Here is a 17,848-nt window from a genome sequence, read left to right on the forward strand (position 1 = left end):
GCATCCCAATATTACGCTTAATATACACTGAACAAAAATATAAATGCAACAATTTAAAGACTTACAGTTCATATAAGGAAATCAGTCAATTTAAATAAATTCATTAGGCACTTATCTATGGATTTTATGACTGGGAATACAAATATACATCTGTTGGCCACAGATATCTTAAATTTTTTAGGGGTGTGGATCAGAAAACCAGTCAGTATCTGGTGTAACCACCATTTGCCTCATGCAGCACAACACATCTCTTTCACATAGAGTTGATCAGGCTGTTGATTGTGGCCTGTGGAATGTTGTCCCACTCCTCTTCAACGGCTGTGCAAAGTTGCTGATATTGGCGTAACCTTGAACACTGTCGTGCACGTCGATCCAGAGCATCCCAAACATGCTCAATAGGTGTCCTGTCTGAGTATGGAGGCCATGGAAGAACTGGGACATTTTCAGCTTCCAGGAATTGTGTACAGATCCTTGTGACATGGTGCATTATCATGCTGAAACATAAGGTAATGGCGGTGGGATGAATGGCACAACAATGGGCTCAGGACCTCGTCACGGTATCGCTGTGCATTCAAATTGCCTTTGATTAAATTGAGTTGTGTTCATTGTCTGTAGTTTATGCCTGCCCATACCATAACTCCACCACCACGGAGCACTTTGTTCACAACATTAGCAAACTGCTCTTCCCCATTGAAGTCGGTTACGACACCGAACTGCAGTCAGGTCAAGAGGACGACGAGCACGCAGATGAGCTTCCCTGAGACGGTTTCTGGCAGTTTGTGCAGAAATTCTTTGGTTGTGCAAATCCACAGTTACATCAGCTGTCCGGGTGGCTGGTGTCAGATGGTCCTGCAGGTGAAGAAGCTGGATGCGGAGGTCCTGGGCTGGGTTAGATGTGCTTCTGTGGTTGTGAGGCCAGTTGGATGTAATGGTAAATTCTCTAAAACAACATTGGAGCAGCTTAGGGTGGAGAAATGAACATTACAATCTCTAGAAACAGCTGTGGTGGACATTCCTGCCGTCAGCATGCCAACTGCACGATCCATCAAAGCTTGAGACATCTCGGCATTGTGTTGTGACAAAACTGCACATTTTAGTGGCCTTTTATTGTCCCCAGCACAAGGTTTAATCAGATTGTTGATATACCAAACCTGTCATGTGGATGGATTATCTTGGGAAATGAGAAATGCTCACAAACAGTAATGTAAATAAATTTGTGCACAAAATTTGAGAGAACTAAGCTTTTTCTGGGATCTTTTATTTCAGCTCATGAAATATGAGACCACTTTACATGTTGCATTTATATTTTTGTTCACTGTACATCACAAAAGATTGGAATATAACAAAATCATTTGAAATAGAAACACCAGATTTTCAGCTGTTGTTTTTCGTGCGGGCTCTGGTGAAAAGTAGTGCACTATATAGGCAATAGGGTGCCATTTGGAATAGCCAGCGACAAAGCAGGAACCGTATGTTACCTACCTAGGCTAACCTATCCTGTACATGACAGACACGAGCCTGCACCTTGCACAGTAGACTTAGTAGGTCATTGATTTAGCTGTTTTTTGGCCTTGAATTATGATCAGTCTATGCCTTGCCATAACAAAATCCTGGGATGTGTGCTGTTGTCATGGACATCGTCAGGCATGCACAGCAACATTTTTCCACCCAGAAAAATCTAAGGAGCGTCCATGATGTGCGTCTCCTGATTGGTTTTTCGACAACAACTATAACTATATTGTGACATCTCGACGCTCTGCATCCTTCATATTCGTACTTCAATACATAAAGCGTCCTCCTAATGGTTACTCTGTCCTCGGGCATTTCACAAACCACCATATTACACACCACTCAGACTGTGGAGTGGATCACATTGTCATTGTCACAGGTCGACTCCCCTTTTTTTATACATTTCTGGAGATGCGGAATGCACTCATTCGTTGTCTTGCTATCAATTATATAGGCTGTGTGACCTATTTCTTGGTCGATCCATATCAACATCTCTGCGCATTAGTGGTGTGGTAGGCTAAATAAATACATCAGAACAGGCAAAATTCAAAGAACAATGATGAAGGAAATGAAAAATGCTGGGCCACGCATGACCAAAGCTGGTGGCTGAGCGAAAATGGAGCGAGAGAGAAGGCCAAAGCTCCAATTTTTTAAAAATCCAGCCAAACTACACATGCTCCGCTCCTCTCCGCCCACATCCCCTGGGGCTGAGAGGAAATGACATTCCTCCTCTGGGAAGCAGGCAAGTAGGGATCTAGGACTTAAGCATTGTAAAAAAGGCTGGCACTCTTGTTTGTTCATGTATGCCTTTTGTATTGCCATATTATCATTAGCCGACTGCATTGCTACCTGTTTTTGCGTTAGTGTGTGTGGTGGTGACCAAGTTACAGTAAGGGGCCTCAACATCCCGTTCTAACTGGGCAGCACTATAGTGGGCAGATTTTAGTGAATCAGTTCAAGTGTACTAGCGGATGAGGGCATTCACAGTTGACCGCTAAGACGAGCACCAGCTAGCCATTTTTCATGGTCCTTCGAGACAGATTTAGCATCCAACTGTGTTTTCCATGGTCCTTCGAGACAGATTTAGCATCCAACTGTGTTTTTCATGGTCCTTCGAGCCTGATGTAGCATCCAACTGTGTTTTTCATGGTCCTTCGAGCCTGATGTAGCATCCAACTGTGTTTTTCATGGTCCTTCGAGCCTGATGTAGCATCCAACTGTGTTTTTCATGGTCCTTCGAGCCTGATGTAGCATCCAACTGTGTTTTTCATGGTCCTTCGAGCCTGATGTAGCATCCAACTGTGTTTTTCATGGTCCTTCGAGCCTGATTTAGCATCCAACTGTGTTTTTCATGGTCCTTCGAGACAGATTTAGCATCCAACTGTGTTTTTCATGGTCCTATGAGCCTGATTTAGCATCCAACTGTGTTTTTCATGGTCCTACAAGCCCTGCATCACGCCTCCTCAGTGAACATTGAGTGGAGTGATCACACCCTCTCCAGTTGGGAGATGCAGAGAGACTATGAGAGGGAAGAGATCAGGCAGGCATTCTCTAGGACCTAGGCCCCCCCCTCCCCACTAGCTTTGGACGAGTAACTTAAAGGTTGCAGGTTCGAATCCCCGAGCTGACAAGGTACAAATCTGTCATTCTGCCCCTAAACAGGCAGTTAACCCACTGTTCCTAGGCCGTCATTGAAAATAAGACTTTGTTCTTAACTGACTTGGCTAGTTAAATAAAGGTAAAAAAATAAATCATAATCTCCACGGTACTGTTGGGACTTCCACTATATCCCAAGGTAGCCTAGCTACTCACCAGATTGATGTCACTCCAGGCCCTCCCGGTTGGAGCATACTCCATATCTACCAGAACATCGGGGAGCAGCTGCCACCCCGGGCATGAGCCACCCGAGTGCCTTGTCCGCTTCTGCTCTCCAGAGCGGCCCAGGTCCCCATCAGCCAGCGGTGGATTATTCACCTGCTCCTAGGATGGAGCCACAGCCTGCATCTACTACAGATTTCAAGTGCAGCCAGGACGTTGGGGCCTCTCCATCCCCGCCTGCATTCACTGTGATAGTTCAAGCCCCGATTTTCAGTTCCTGCCTTCCTGGCAGGTTTACAGTGTCCAGGGTTTGAATGTTTTGCCCCTCAAGTAGGTCCAGTGTATCCTGTCCCCGTTGTAGGTTTAAGTTCCTTGCCTTCCTGGTAGGCCCAGTCTATCATCTACCCTTAGTCCCTAGCACTAGGTCCTCAGTCTCCAGCTGTGAAACTGTTAGTCTGCTGTTGCCAGCACTAATCGGCCCTCAGATCCTAGCCCAGATGGGTCATCAGGGTCCTGCCCGGTTAGGTTCAGAGTTAACAGTTCCCCTCAGTCATTGTCCCTTTCAGGTTACGTACACATATTTTGCAGATATCACGGGTGTTCATAGCTCCAACAGTGCAGTAATACCTGACAATACAAAACAATTCACGCAAATCCACAAATAAAAAGAAAGGAGTTAAGAAATATAGAAATATTAGAACAATCAATGTCAGAGCCCGGAATATAAATAGTATATGATAGACATTGTGGACTGTATGAATAGAAAAGGTGTGACTAGAATACAGTATGTACATGGTGGCAAGAAAAAGTATGTGAACTCTTTAAGAATGACCTGGATTTCTACATAAATTGGTCATAAAATGTGATCTGATCATCCTCTAAGTCACAACAATGGACAAACAGTGTGTTTAAACTAACACAGAAATGATTGTATTTTTCTTGTCTATATTGAATACTTAATTTAAACATTCACAGTGTAGGTTGGAAAAAGTATGAGAACCCCTAGGCTAATGGCTTCTCCAAAAGCTAAATGGAGTCTGGAGTCGAATCAATGAGACAAGATTGGATATGTTGGTTAGAGCTGCCCTGCCCTTTTAAAAAACACTCACAACATTTTTGAGTTTGCTATTCACAAGAATCATTGCCTGATGTGAACCATACCTCGAACAAAGGAGATCTCAGAAGACCGGAGATTAAGAATTGTTGACTTGCATAAAGATGGAAAGGGTTACAAAAGTATCTATAAGCCTTGATGTTCATCAGTCCACGGTAAGACAAATTGTCTATACATGGAGAAAGTTCAGCACTTTTGCTACTCTCCCTAGGAGTGGCCATCCTGCGAAGATGACTGCAAGAGCAAAGTGCAGAATGTTCAATGAGATTAAGAAGAATCCTAGAGTGTCAGCAAAAGACTTACAGAAATCTCTGGAAGATGCTAACATCTCTGTTGACGGGTCTGCGACACGTAAAACACTAAGCAAGAATGGTGTTCATTGGAGGACACCACAGAAAAAGCCACTGTTGTCCAAAAAAGCATTACTACTGCATGTCTGAAGTTTGCAAAAGTGCACCTGGATGTTCCACAGCACTACTGGCAAAATATTCTGTGGACATATGAAACTACAGTTGAGTTGTTTGGAAAGAACACACAACACTATGTGTGAAGAAAAAAAAGGCACAACACACTAATATCAAAACCTCATCCCAACTGTAAAGTATGGTGGAGGGAGAATCATGGTTTGGGGCTACTTTGCTGCCTCGGCCTGGACAGCTTTCTCTAATCGACGGAAAAACTTGGGAATTCATTTATCAAGACCGTTTGCAGGAGAATGTTAGGCTATCTGTCCTCCAATTGTCCGCTCAGTAGAAGTTGGGTGATGCAACAGGACAACCCAAAACGCAGAAGTAAATCAACAACAGAATGGCTTCAACAGAAGTAAATATGCCTTCTGAAGTGTCCCGGTCAGAGTCCTGACTTTAACCCGATTGAGATGCTGTGGCATCACCTCAAGAGAATAGTTCACACCAGGCATCCCAAGAATATTGCTGAACTGAAACAGTTTTGTAAAGAGGAATGGTCCAAAATACCTCCTGACCGCTGTGCAGGTCTGATCCGCATCTACAGAACACGTTTGGTTGAGGTTATTGCTGCCAAAGGAGGGTCAGCCAGTTATTAAATCCAAGGGTTCACATACTTTTCCCAACCTGCACTGTGAATGTTTACACGGCGTGTTCAATAAAGACATGAAAATGTATAATTATGTATGCAGTGGGTTAAACAGTATGTAAACATTGTTAAAGTGACCAGTGTTCAATGACTGCAGGGCAGCAGTCTCTAAGGGGCAGAGTTGAGTGCTGGGTGATAGCTACCTAGTAACAGTGACTAAAGTTCAGGGCAGGGTACTGGGCGGAGGCCAGCTAGTGGGAACTATTTATTATCAGGCTATTATAGCAGCAAAAGGGGGACCAACTCCATATTAATGGCCATGATTTTGGAATGAGATGTTCGACAAGCAGGTGTTACATACACATACATTTGGTCATCTAGTGTATATATGTATATTGGTGTGGGCAATGTCTGACCCTTGCAGGATTAGGCCGAGTTGTTAGGTTTGAGAGTTTGTTTTGTCATGCTTTGCTTATAGCTAGTGCTATTGTTTGTTACATGCTACCTTAGTGATTTCTATAGTTATTTTATGGTGCTGTTAGCAGGCTACAGTTGCATAGTATAGTGTCTGTAGCTTCCTGACCCTATCCAGCCTGCTCTCGTGTTCTAGAACATGTGCAGTAGCCAAGCCATCAGATAAAATCTGTAGCCAGGCCTGAGAGAGAACCATTCATCTTAATAACCCTAGGCTCAGTTCTCTCCCTCTCACTGGCAATAGGTTTACATTGCTGAGGTGTGAATATGTTATACTATAGCAGTCCGTGTTAGAACATCATGCTTTCTGTTTGCACATATTGTTATTTACATTTACATTTATGTACATTGTTATTGCCTTCTTAATTATGTAGAGTCCGCCTTTACTATTGCATGATGTATATTTATCTCAGTAGTCTCTTAGAAATGGATCCTAATGATTGTTTTACTCTGCCTTTCCCTGTTAGAACGCAATGTTGAGGCCCATTACTGTAACTTGGTCACCACCACACACCATGCATATAAAACATCTTCAAATGGAAGCAGCAGTGTGTGTGTGTGTGTGTGTATGTGTGTGTGGTGGTGGTGACCAAGTTACAGTAATGGGCCTCAACATCACGTTCTAACCGGACAGCACTATAGTGGGTAGAACCAAAACCAATCAGCATTAAGTACTAGCGAGTGAGGGAATATCCAGCCAACTGCTCAGACCAGCTCTAGGTAGCTGTTTTTTTTTCAAGCAGGCTTGACGTCTCCTCTCCTTGGCAGGCTGCTGCTGCTCAGGGTGAGGCAAGTGTGGAGTGAAGGTGGGGGGGGATCACTCCCATCGGGGGGATTTCCTGTGTATGTGTACATGCAAACATGCACATGTTGGAGGAGGCAGGTTACATACGCCTGATTCATTTGAACCAGCGCTGAGCTGACAAGGGTGTAAATTGCTCCGATTAGGATTCTGAAGATTGTGGCATCTGTTTACTCTTCTCGGTAATGCCTGCTGTCTACGAGGAGCCATCGCTTCCAAAGTTATTGATCTACCACTCTTCTCTGCCCGTTGTTTTCACCAGGCGCCCAACTCAGGGGTGATAATCTCCAATCATAAGACTACTATGCACCGCGCCCTGCGTTGAATGCTAATGCCCATCGTGGATAGAACACACAGTGCTTCTTGGCACTAGGAGATGGCAGATTTATGATTTCTTAGTGCTGCCCACTACTGAATGCTAAGCCAGTGTACTGTCCTGCATGGCAATACACCACACACAACTTCTTGGGCTCATATTAATAACGTCTCAGAGTGCTGATCGAGGATCAGGCCCATGTAATCGTGTTCATTATGATCACGACTGTGGGAAGGCAACACTGTTCCTAGATAAGCACTCCTACACCGAGATGCTTTCTGAATACAGGCCCAGCTCTTCGACTTTTGGCGTCTGTTTTTGTTCTTGGTAGATTTGAAGCGGCGGTACATGAGTGTACATGACGTGGCGTGATGACTTCCTTGACATGACATGACAAGGTTTGTTAATGGAGTCGTCTGATCTGCATGCCAACTAATGGGTGGGGATGAGATGTAGTTGGATCTATTCATGAGGTGGGACCTGGCAGGCACTTCGAGATGACTCAGAACAGTGACATATGCTAATTACCTATCCTACTGAGGGCAGAGGGAGAGAGAGAGAGAAGGGGAAAGAGAAACCAACAGAGGGAGAGAAGAAAAATAGTTTACTCAAACTAGAGAGTGAGGGGAGAGAGCGAGAGAGAGCGAGAGAGCCAGTTTCCTTTTGTTATACACTAACACTTTGACCTGTCTCAGCGTAGCTCTGATCAAGGGGTTTTAATGAGAGCGTGGTTTTGGATGTCGAGTGGTATTGAAAAGAAGTCTCTTTGGTGATGTGGTGCATGGAAAACTGAATGGCCTTGATTATTCATTGAAGCCCATTTGTATACCACGGCAGGTGGCGCTTCGAAAGTCGTAATAGAGGGAGGAGATGTCTTGGAGGTCTTCCAAGAGACTCCATTTTGTGTGGAAGTGCAACTGCAGACGGAGGCGGGAGAGAAGGCAACGGGTGAGACACAAAATGGACGTCAGATAGGAATATCATAGAGTTTACTTTACGGTTACCAGGGTTGGGGATTGGGTCAATTTCAATTCAGTAAATTGAGGAAAATTCTAAGTTGACTGTTACATAAAAATGCAGTTTTTAAAAATACAATGTGTACATCTGATTGAGAAGTATGAACTGTAAACCATGTACAATCTCTTTTCTTTTTCCAGGTGAAAATGGCAGAGTCTTACAAATATCCACTGCTATCAGACTCTGTGATCTCTCCCTGTCAACAACTCCAGCGAGCCTGCTGAAGATGATGGAAGACATCAAGGAAACACCCATCCCCACACCATTGTAGGATATGCCAATCATATAATTAAATAGAAAATGTATCCCTGACCGAGATGGCTGCCTTTATCAGCACATAAGAGCAGGGATGGGCAATAGGTGGATGCGGTCGGCAAGCCGATTAAATACCTCCGGCGGTCAATTTAAAAATAAATAAATTGGGGAAACAGCACTTGAACTTCTAAAACCCGATCATAAATTATTTTTTGAATTGACCGATGTATTTTGAAATAACTGTCCTTTTTTCCCAGACTGCAAATACATTTTTACAAATAAATCGGTCCACATTTGTTTTTGCGTCACTGTTCAATTTCCAAGTCTCGATGTGGTCCTCGAGCCTTAATGTTGCTATGCAGGTCAATGACATTATCCGCTCCAGTGTAATCTCTGACGCAACTTTATTCCAACGTAGTTCCATGTTTCCACTGCTTCCGCCAATGCCCATGTTTGTTAATCTTTTTTTTTGTCCCATGGTTGGCAGGATGTGCTGTGTTTGAATGGCATGGTCTCTACTTCTCTAGTCTAGAGATTGGGAGCTGTGTGGATTACACGGATGTGTTATCTCTCGCACTCTCTGTTTTCATTATTTTTCATTCACTCGCTCTGTCACACTCTTTTACTAACCCTTCTATGCCTTTCTCTCTACCCATTTCTCCTTATTTCTTCTCGCTCTCTCCCCCTCTTCCTATTTTATATCTATTTCTCTCCCCCCACTCAGTGGCTTTCAGGTTGTCAGCTACCCTTTGATGGAGAGAGCCTTTGGAAGCCAGATCTTCATAGACACTGCAGCCCCCCTAGCCGTGGCTGCGGTGGCAGCTAAATCAGGCTCAGCGCAGGCTGACTCGCCACTGCTTCCTGAGGGCGAGTGGGAGTCTGGAAGCGGATCAGACGGGCCGCCACTCGTGGGGGGTACCCCCAGCTACCTGGATGGTAAGGGATAGTCACGTCAAGTCATTCGCCACGCCGCCCTTTATTTCTCTCGCACTGTTTACTGGGCCTTCTGTTATATGTACACACACACACACTCACTCTCTCACTCTTTCTCTCTCACTATTTCTCTTGCTTTTTCTTTCTTTCTTTAAAAAAACATGGCTTCTTTATAGGAGATGCCTGGAGAGCAGAGTCTACCAGTATGTGTGTGTATAAAGATATGGCTGCTGAAATGTACTTAGGATTTTCCTCAGGGAGGTCCCATTTTATGGAGCGTTTCAAGTCTATCTGGCTTCACAGACGTCTCAATCAGCTTCAGAGGTCTTGGCAGTAAAATTTTGTGTTTGATGAAACAAAAACAAAATGTCTTAATTTGTTTAATTAATCGCAAACACAGGATAGACTGTCTTTCTTATAGAAAAGCTTGTGAACAAACACGAATAATCATATTTGTCGTATCCACTATCCATACCATTTGTCATCGACACTGTTTTAACCAATAAATTATTCAAATGTTCAAGCCATCACGACACATACAACCTATCACATATGTGGCCCCCTTTTTAAAAAGGCTCTCTGCAATTCAGACGCCAATTCAGACACTATTTGATCAACAGCATTAATCTCAGCTAAATGCCACTTTAACCTTAAGCTGCTGTTCCACCCCACTCACCATGCTACCAGCCCATCCCATCACCCTGAGTCCGGGAGCTAGCACGCCGCCCTTCGCTTACCGTTAGAATTCTTGAGACAATTACCTTGGCAGGCAAGATGTAGGGGTGATAAATATTTCATACGGGCGTCCATTAAAGACACAAGAGGCTCCTCTTCATCAAGATGAGAGGCCAGGCCTCCCGCTGTCTAGAATGTTAATGATTGTGTAGTGCAGTGGTAGAAGGGGGTGTGTGTGTGTGTAGGCGGGTCGAAGGGAGAAGGCAGGGGATCAGTGATATTCCAAACAGATGTTGTTGTGGTTTTTAAGTTAATTTGTGTTGTGCTGTTCGGTACACTCCATTGCTCTTGTCAATGTTCTGGGTGCTTGGGAGGATGGATCAGCTTTAATATTGCAAATAGATTGTGGCTTCTATCAATGTAATTGCCTGCATAATTTCAAATCCCCCATATATACTGTACATGCAGTTGAAAGTAGGAAGTTTACATACACTTAGGTTGGAGTCTTTAAAACTCGTTTTTCAACCACTCCACACATTTCTTGTTAACAAACTATAGTTTTGGCAAGTCGGTTAGGACATCTACTTTGCATGACACAAATTTTCCCAACATTTATTTACAGACAGATTATTTCACTTATAATTCACTGTATCACAATTCCAGTGGGTCAGACGTTTACATACACTAAGTTTACTGTGCCTTTAAACAGCTTGGAAAAATCCAGAAAATGATGTCATGTCTTTAGAAGCATCTCAATTAGCATAGGCTAATTGACATCATTTGATTCGATTGGAGGTGTACCTGTGGATGTATTTCAAGGCCTACCTTCAAACTCAGTGCCTCTTTTCTTGACATCATGGGAAAATCAAAAGAAATTGGCCAAGACCTCAGGAAAACAAATTGTAGACCTCCACAAGTCTGGTTCATCCTTGGGAGCAATTTCCAAATGCCTGAAGGTACCACGTTCATCTGTACAAACAATAGTAAGTAAGTGTAAACACCATTGGACCACGCAGCCGTCATACCTCTCAGGAAGGAGACTCGTTCTGTCTCCTAGAGATGAATGTACTTTGCGTTAAAGTACAAATCAATCCCAGAACAACAGCAAAAGATCTTGTGAAGATGCTGGAGGAAATGGGTACAAAAGTATCTATATCCACAGTAAAATGAGTCCTATATCGACATAACCTGAAAGGCCACTCGGCAAAGAAGAAGCCACTGCTCCAAAACCGCCATTAAAAAACCCAGACTACAGTTTGCAACTGCACATGGGGACAAAAAACATACTTTTTGGAGAAATGTCCTCTGGTCTGATGAAACAAAAATAGAACTGTTTGGCCACCGTTATGTTTGGAGGAAAAAGGAAGAGGCTTGCAAGCCAAAGAACACCATCCCAACCGTGAAGCATGGCGGTGGCAGCATCATGTTGTGAGGGTGCTTTGCTGCAGGAGGGACTGGTGCACTTAACAAAATAGATGGCGTTCAAGGAAGGAAAATGATGTGGATATATTAAAGCAACATCTCAAGACATTAGTCAGGAAGTTAAAATCTTTGTTGCAAATGGGTCTTCCAAATGGACAATGACCCCAAGCATACTTCCAAAGTTGTGGCAAAATGTCTTAGGACAACAAAGTCAAGATATTGGAGTGGCCATCACAAAGCCCTGACCTCAATCCTATAGAAAATTTGTGGGCAGAACTGAAAAAGCGTGTGCGAGCAAGGAAGCCTACAAACCTGACTAGGTTACACCAGCTATGTGTGGGTCAGAATTCACCCAACCTATTGTGGGAAGCTTGTGGAAGGCTACCCAAAACGTTTGACCCAAGTTAAACAATTTAAAGGCAATGATTCCAAATACTAATTGAGTGTATGCAAACGTCTGACCCACTGGGAATGTGATGAAAGAAATGAAAGCTAAAATAAATCTCTATACTATTACATCTCACATTTTTAAAATAAAGTGGTGATCCTAACTGTCGTAAGATTGGGAATTTCTACTAGGATTAAATGTCAGGTTTTGTGAAAATTTGTTTTAAGTGTATTTGGCTAAGGTGTATGTAAACGTCCGACTTCAACTGTATATAGGTTTTTTATAAATGAACTCAGCAAAAAAAGAAACGTCCTCTCACTGTCAACTGCGTTTATTTTCAGCAAAATATTTAAATATTAAATATTTGTATGAACATAAGATTTAACTGAGACCATAAACTGAACAAGTTCCGCAGAAATGAAATGGAATAATGTGTCCCTGAACAAAGGGGGGGGGGGGTCAAAATAAGTAACAGTCAGTATCTGGTGTGGCCACCAGCTGCATTAAGTACTGCAGTGCATCTCCTCCTCATGGACTGCACCAGATTTGCCAGTTCTTGCTGTGAGATGTTACCCCACTCTTCCACCAAGGCACCTACAAGTTCCCGGACATTTCTGGGGGAATGGCCCTAGCCCTCACCCTCCGATCCAACAGGTCCCAGACGTGCTCAATGGGATTGACATCTGGGTTCTTCGCTGGCCATGGCAGAACACTGACATTCCTGTCTTGCAGTAAATCACCCACAGAACAAGCAGTATGGCTGGTGGCAGTGTCATGCTAGAGGGTCATGTCAGGATGAGCCTGTAGGAAGGGTACCACATGAGGGAGGAGGATGTCTGCCCTGTAACGCACAGCGTTGAGATTGCCTGCAATGACAACAAGCTCAGTCCACTGTTACTAGGCCGTCATTGAAAATAAGAATTTGTTCTTAACTGACTTGACTAGTTAAATAGTTAAATAAAGGTAAAATAGTTAAATAAAGGTAAAATAAAAAACTTGGAATGCTTTTCCAGCAGTCTGGAAGGAGTTCCCACATATGCTGAGCACTTGTTGGCTACCTTTTCTTCTCTCTGTGGTCCGACTCATCCCAAACCATCTCAATTGGGTTGAGGTCGGGGGATTGTGTAGGCCAGGTCATTTGATACAGCACTCCATCACTCGTCTTCCTGTTTATAGTCCCACTAAGCCCAAACCAGATGGGATGGCGTATCGCTGCTGAATGCTGTAGTAGTCATGCTGGTGTGCCTCAAATTTTAAGTAAAACACAGACAATGTCTCCAGCAAAGTACCCCCACACCATAACACCACCTCCATGCTTTACGATGGGAATGCAGAGATCATCTGTTCACCCACACTGCATCTCATAAAGACACGGAGGTTGGAACAATATATATATATTTATATATATATTTATATATTTATATATATATATATGTATATATATATATATGTGTATATATATATATGTATATATATATGTATATGTATATATATATATATATATATATATATATATATATATATGTATATATGCCATTTAGCAGACGCTTTTATCCAAAGCGACTTACAGTCATGTGTGCATACATTCTACGTATGGGTGGTCCCGGGAATCGAACCCACTACCCTGGCGTTACAAGCGCCATGCTCTACCAACTGAGCTACAGAAGGATCAAAACTTCTCCAATTTGGAGTCCAGCGCAAAGGACAAATTTGCAACAGCCTTTTGTCCATAGCTCGTGTTTCTTGGCCCAAGCAAGTCTCCTCTTCTTATTGGTGTCCTTTAGTAGTGGTTTCTTTGCAGAAATTCGACCACGAAGGCCTGATTCACACAGTCTCCTCTGAACAGTTTATGTTGAGATGTGTCTGTTACTTGAACTCTGTGAAGCATTTATTTGGGCTGCAATTTCTGAGGCAGGTAACTCTAATGAACTTATCCTCTGCAGCAGAGGTAACTCAGGGTCTTCCATTCCTGTGGCGGTCCTCATGAGAGCCAGTTTCATCATAGAGCTCAATGTTTTTAGCAACTGCACTTGAAGAAACTTTCAAAGTTCTAGAAATTTTCCAGATTGACAGACCTTCATGTCTTAAAGTAATGATGGACTGTCATTTCCCTTTGCTTATATGAGATGTTCTCGCCATAATATGGACTTGGTCTTTTACCAAATAGGGCTATCTTTTATATACCCCCCTGCCTTGTCACAACACAACTGATTGACTCAAATGCATTAAGAAGGAAAGAAATTCCACAAATGAACTTTTAACAATGCAATGCATTTACAAGTGACTTCATTATGAAGCTAGTTGAGAGAATGCCAGAAGGGTGTCTGTTTAAAGAACCTCAAATATAAAATATATTTGTTTAACACTTTTTTGGTTACTACATGATTCCATATGTGTTATTTCATAATTTTGATGTCTTTACTATTATTCTATAATATAGGAAATAATGCAAATAAAGAAAAAATGTTGAATGAGTGTGTTTTAAAACTTTTCACCGGTAGTGTATTTAAAAGAAACCATCTACATGCAGATCGGTTTGGGCAATTTGCACATTTGGATCAAAATTATTATTAAATAAAATAATCACCTTTTTTGAGTTTCTTTGCCCATGGTAGAAGTATATTTCACCCCCACAGTCCTTTTCCACACATCTCTAAAGTTGTTGAATGCGTTTCCTATAAACAATCAATATTATATTCCTTCTCTTTTAGCCAGGAAAATACTGATCGTCTTATCTGCTAAGCCCTTACAATTATACTCTGCTATACTTATTTCACCATTTACCATAATGATATTCAAGTTTCAATTCTATTTATCATTATATATGTTTGTAAACTTACCATTAAAATGTACCATAATGATTGAGTGTCTATATACTGTATCTGTACCATGATATTTGCACAGCAACTGAGTCAACCTTCAATTGTTCTCCGCTATTGTCATCCCAGTGACTGGCAGACCACCGCTGTCCACCTGTATCCTATGGCCTTTGAGAGATTGGGACCCGTCCTTTAAAAAGAGCACACAGTGCCACCCACAGAACAGAAGCAGATTAACTGCCAAAAGTATTTACAAAACACTCACCTCCATTGTATTGTATACCTTTATTACAAAAAATATATATGTAAAAAAATCTTCCATAGCTTCATTTATTTCCTCAATTAACAAACACTAATATGTAGGAACTTCATACGAAGGATTGTTATCTATAACCAGGACCGGCATTACAAAAATATATTTTTTTGGCAAGCACGGATTATTTTGGGAAACAATTATTGTGATTGATCCTATACTGTCCTTGACATCATTACCCCTTAGCAACAGATGTGGGATACATACACTCCCTTCCTCCACAAACAACCACAAGCTCAGATGTTCAACAGTTGTTCCATCCCCGAGCCCAACTCAACAGAAGACTTGATGTGTGAATGCATATACAATTGTAGCCGTTTGAGAAGGCATGCAAAATTGAGCAAGAATGGGGAGATTTGCTTAACCAATGTCAAGTCCTAGCCGATGGAGCTCAGATACACTCCTGAAACACAAACACATGCTGGTCCCCCGTTGTTACCACTTTCCCAAGTGTCTCTGAGTAGTCAGACCTTTTGATTATTTTGTGCCGCCAGGGCCACAATCATTTCCCCCCCTCTCTGATTGTCTGAGTGTGACCCCCTCCCCATGGGTTACTGCAGCTAGTGTTGCCAGCATTGCCACTACCTGGGTGGGGGTTTCCAGCGGAATTCCCACCAGCTAGGTACAAGGTCGTCAAGGTTCTTATTAGCAGCTTTGAGAAATCCTTGTATATTATGCTTACCCTCCCGGGGGCTTTGGCTTTGTTGGACCAACACTGCCAGGCAGGCTCAGACTGTTGAGGATGCTGCTTTAGTGAGTCTCTGACCACGTTTATCTTTCTGTCTTGGCTGCGTATAGGCTACTTGCAGTAAGCCTATAAAACAGATAAGGATTTCTCCTTAGTGTGTGGGTCGCTCAGATGGGTGTCTAGGGTACAGGGTTCACCGTTCCATCATGATAGGACAATAAATAAATAGACTTTGTCATTTATTTGTAAATGTGTATCCCATATCTGCACAGAATGTAAAACAACTCTTGTTCGCAGACACTGGCATTTGCAACCATTTTCCTTTTTCAGTCACTTAACTCACCACACTTTTCCAATCACAAAAACACACACCCCATCTTCCATTACAACCACACTCCCCCACATATACACCCGCACATACCCACATTGTGCCGTCTATGTCCTCTGTTTGGTGTGTTTTTATCTCTATTATGTTGATTCCTACTTCATTTTGGGCTTTTGAGTACTTTTGTGTTCCAGTGCCTTATATTTGAAGCTTGGATCATTATTGAAATAATAATATTCTTCTAATGCTATCTTTAATCTGTTTATAAATACCCTAAATTATTTTACAACATTCCCTATTTTGAATGGTGTATTTGTAGTTTATTTTTTAAATTTTTTAAAGATTTTTTTACAATTCCTACCGTGAATAGTATTGGGTGTTCCATTATTCTACTCCTCTATGCGAACTTGGTATTATTTAGAATAGCCATGGAGTATCTCAGAACAGCTGGTTATCAATGTACAGTTTATCTACTGCGAGAGCTGCACGTTTCCCTTTTAGTCTATTCGCTTTGAAGAGTGGGGACAGAACTTTGCGCCGTTCTGCAATTTCCTTCGGGAACTGATCATTCATGACTATCTTCGTGCCAGTGAGTCTTTTGCCCAGGTTTTTAACCATTATTTTTATCCTTAAAGAATGCAAATTTGGCAACAATCTGGTGCTTGTTTCTCTGTCCGAAAAGATGTACACTTTTGATTTTGTTGACAGTATTGCCTGGGATTTGTTACTCTCTCTGGGTCCTCATTCTCTTTAATACTGTTAGTAGCATATCTTCTCTCATAGATCTAGTCTGTATTTCAAGTAAGGCTTCTCTCAGAAACATGTTCTTTAACATCCGTTTCAATAGTATGGACTGTAGCGTTTAGATTTTTTGTTTCTTTCTCTATTGTCGTAGACTTTTCGTCACTCATCTCGAGGCTCGACTTTAACTCCTGTATATCTTTACCGACTCGTTCAAGTATGCCCAACTTATCATTCATCGTCTTTAGAAAGACGGTCTCTACACTTTATAAATGTAGTGTTTTGTGTTGTTATCCAGATTGCAGCTTATTGCCCACGAGTATGTGGAGTGAAGTGCTAATATTTAGTCGGATTTACAGATATTGAATATAATGTTTTTATCTTGAGGCATTCTGTTCCGCTGTCTTCAGTCTGCCATTGTTCTTCCCTACACTGTCCTGCTTGGTGGTGTTTTGTTTTGTGAGGGAAGTGTATTCAAAATCCATTAATAGTATCCATGATATTATAGCCGGCCCTACGCATTCCAATTTCCCTGACCAAACTGAGACACTGTCACTCTATGGCCTGCAGAGTTCTGATTCGGTGTTCTTCTGAATTTGGCAGATAATGACGATATACTATCTGGACATGATGCATTATATTATATATACCAGAGCCTTATCGATATACTATCCAGTAGTGTATTATATTGTATGTCATGACCATGATAGAGTTGAGTGTGCTTCCTCTGCTCAGGAAAGGAACTGCGTGGGGAGCAGAATCAGTCAGGAGAAGGGGAATCGACCACCATCACAGAGTTCTTCTCAGGTAATTATGCCTCTCGTTAACACATCTGCGTCTTTAACTTCTTCAAGATTCATGAAAATAGTTTGGAGATCTGGATTGCCAAATAAGTTATAGGCTAGAGTTGGCAAGAGGGTCCATCAAGTTCACTACCTTAAAACCTTTTAAATGTAATTGTCAAAATGTAGATTTACACCTAAATAGACGTACCCAAAAGTAATTATTTACCGAGAGGGCCATAAACAATACGTAGTAATGCTTATACTGTCTGAAAGATTAAAATCTCACCTTTTCTGGTAAAACATAGTTATAAATTGCTGAGATGTAGTCACATTTACGGACACAAGCTCAAGTACACAGTACAAATATGAAAAATTAAATGGGAATAGGACTTGAACCGATT

At 42.1% G+C, this 17,848-nt stretch overlaps 1 protein-coding gene across 1 annotated transcript in view; it reads left to right on the forward strand.

Annotated features, from left to right (window-relative positions):
- The window catches only part of LOC124046180 (MORN repeat-containing protein 1-like), a 130,434-nt gene that overhangs the window by 9,403 nt on the left and 103,183 nt on the right, over window positions 1-17,848 (forward strand). The window contains exons 8-11 of the mRNA XM_046366280.1: window positions 7,924-8,034; window positions 8,244-8,370; window positions 9,083-9,294; window positions 17,398-17,469. Of these exons, the coding sequence (XP_046222236.1) occupies window positions 7,924-8,034; window positions 8,244-8,370; window positions 9,083-9,294; window positions 17,398-17,469 (522 nt within the window). The remainder of the gene's footprint in view (window positions 1-7,923; window positions 8,035-8,243; window positions 8,371-9,082; window positions 9,295-17,397; window positions 17,470-17,848) is intronic.

Source organism: Oncorhynchus gorbuscha, linkage group LG10, assembly GCF_021184085.1.
Source record: "Oncorhynchus gorbuscha isolate QuinsamMale2020 ecotype Even-year linkage group LG10, OgorEven_v1.0, whole genome shotgun sequence".
Lineage (NCBI taxonomy): Eukaryota > Metazoa > Chordata > Actinopteri > Salmoniformes > Salmonidae > Oncorhynchus > Oncorhynchus gorbuscha.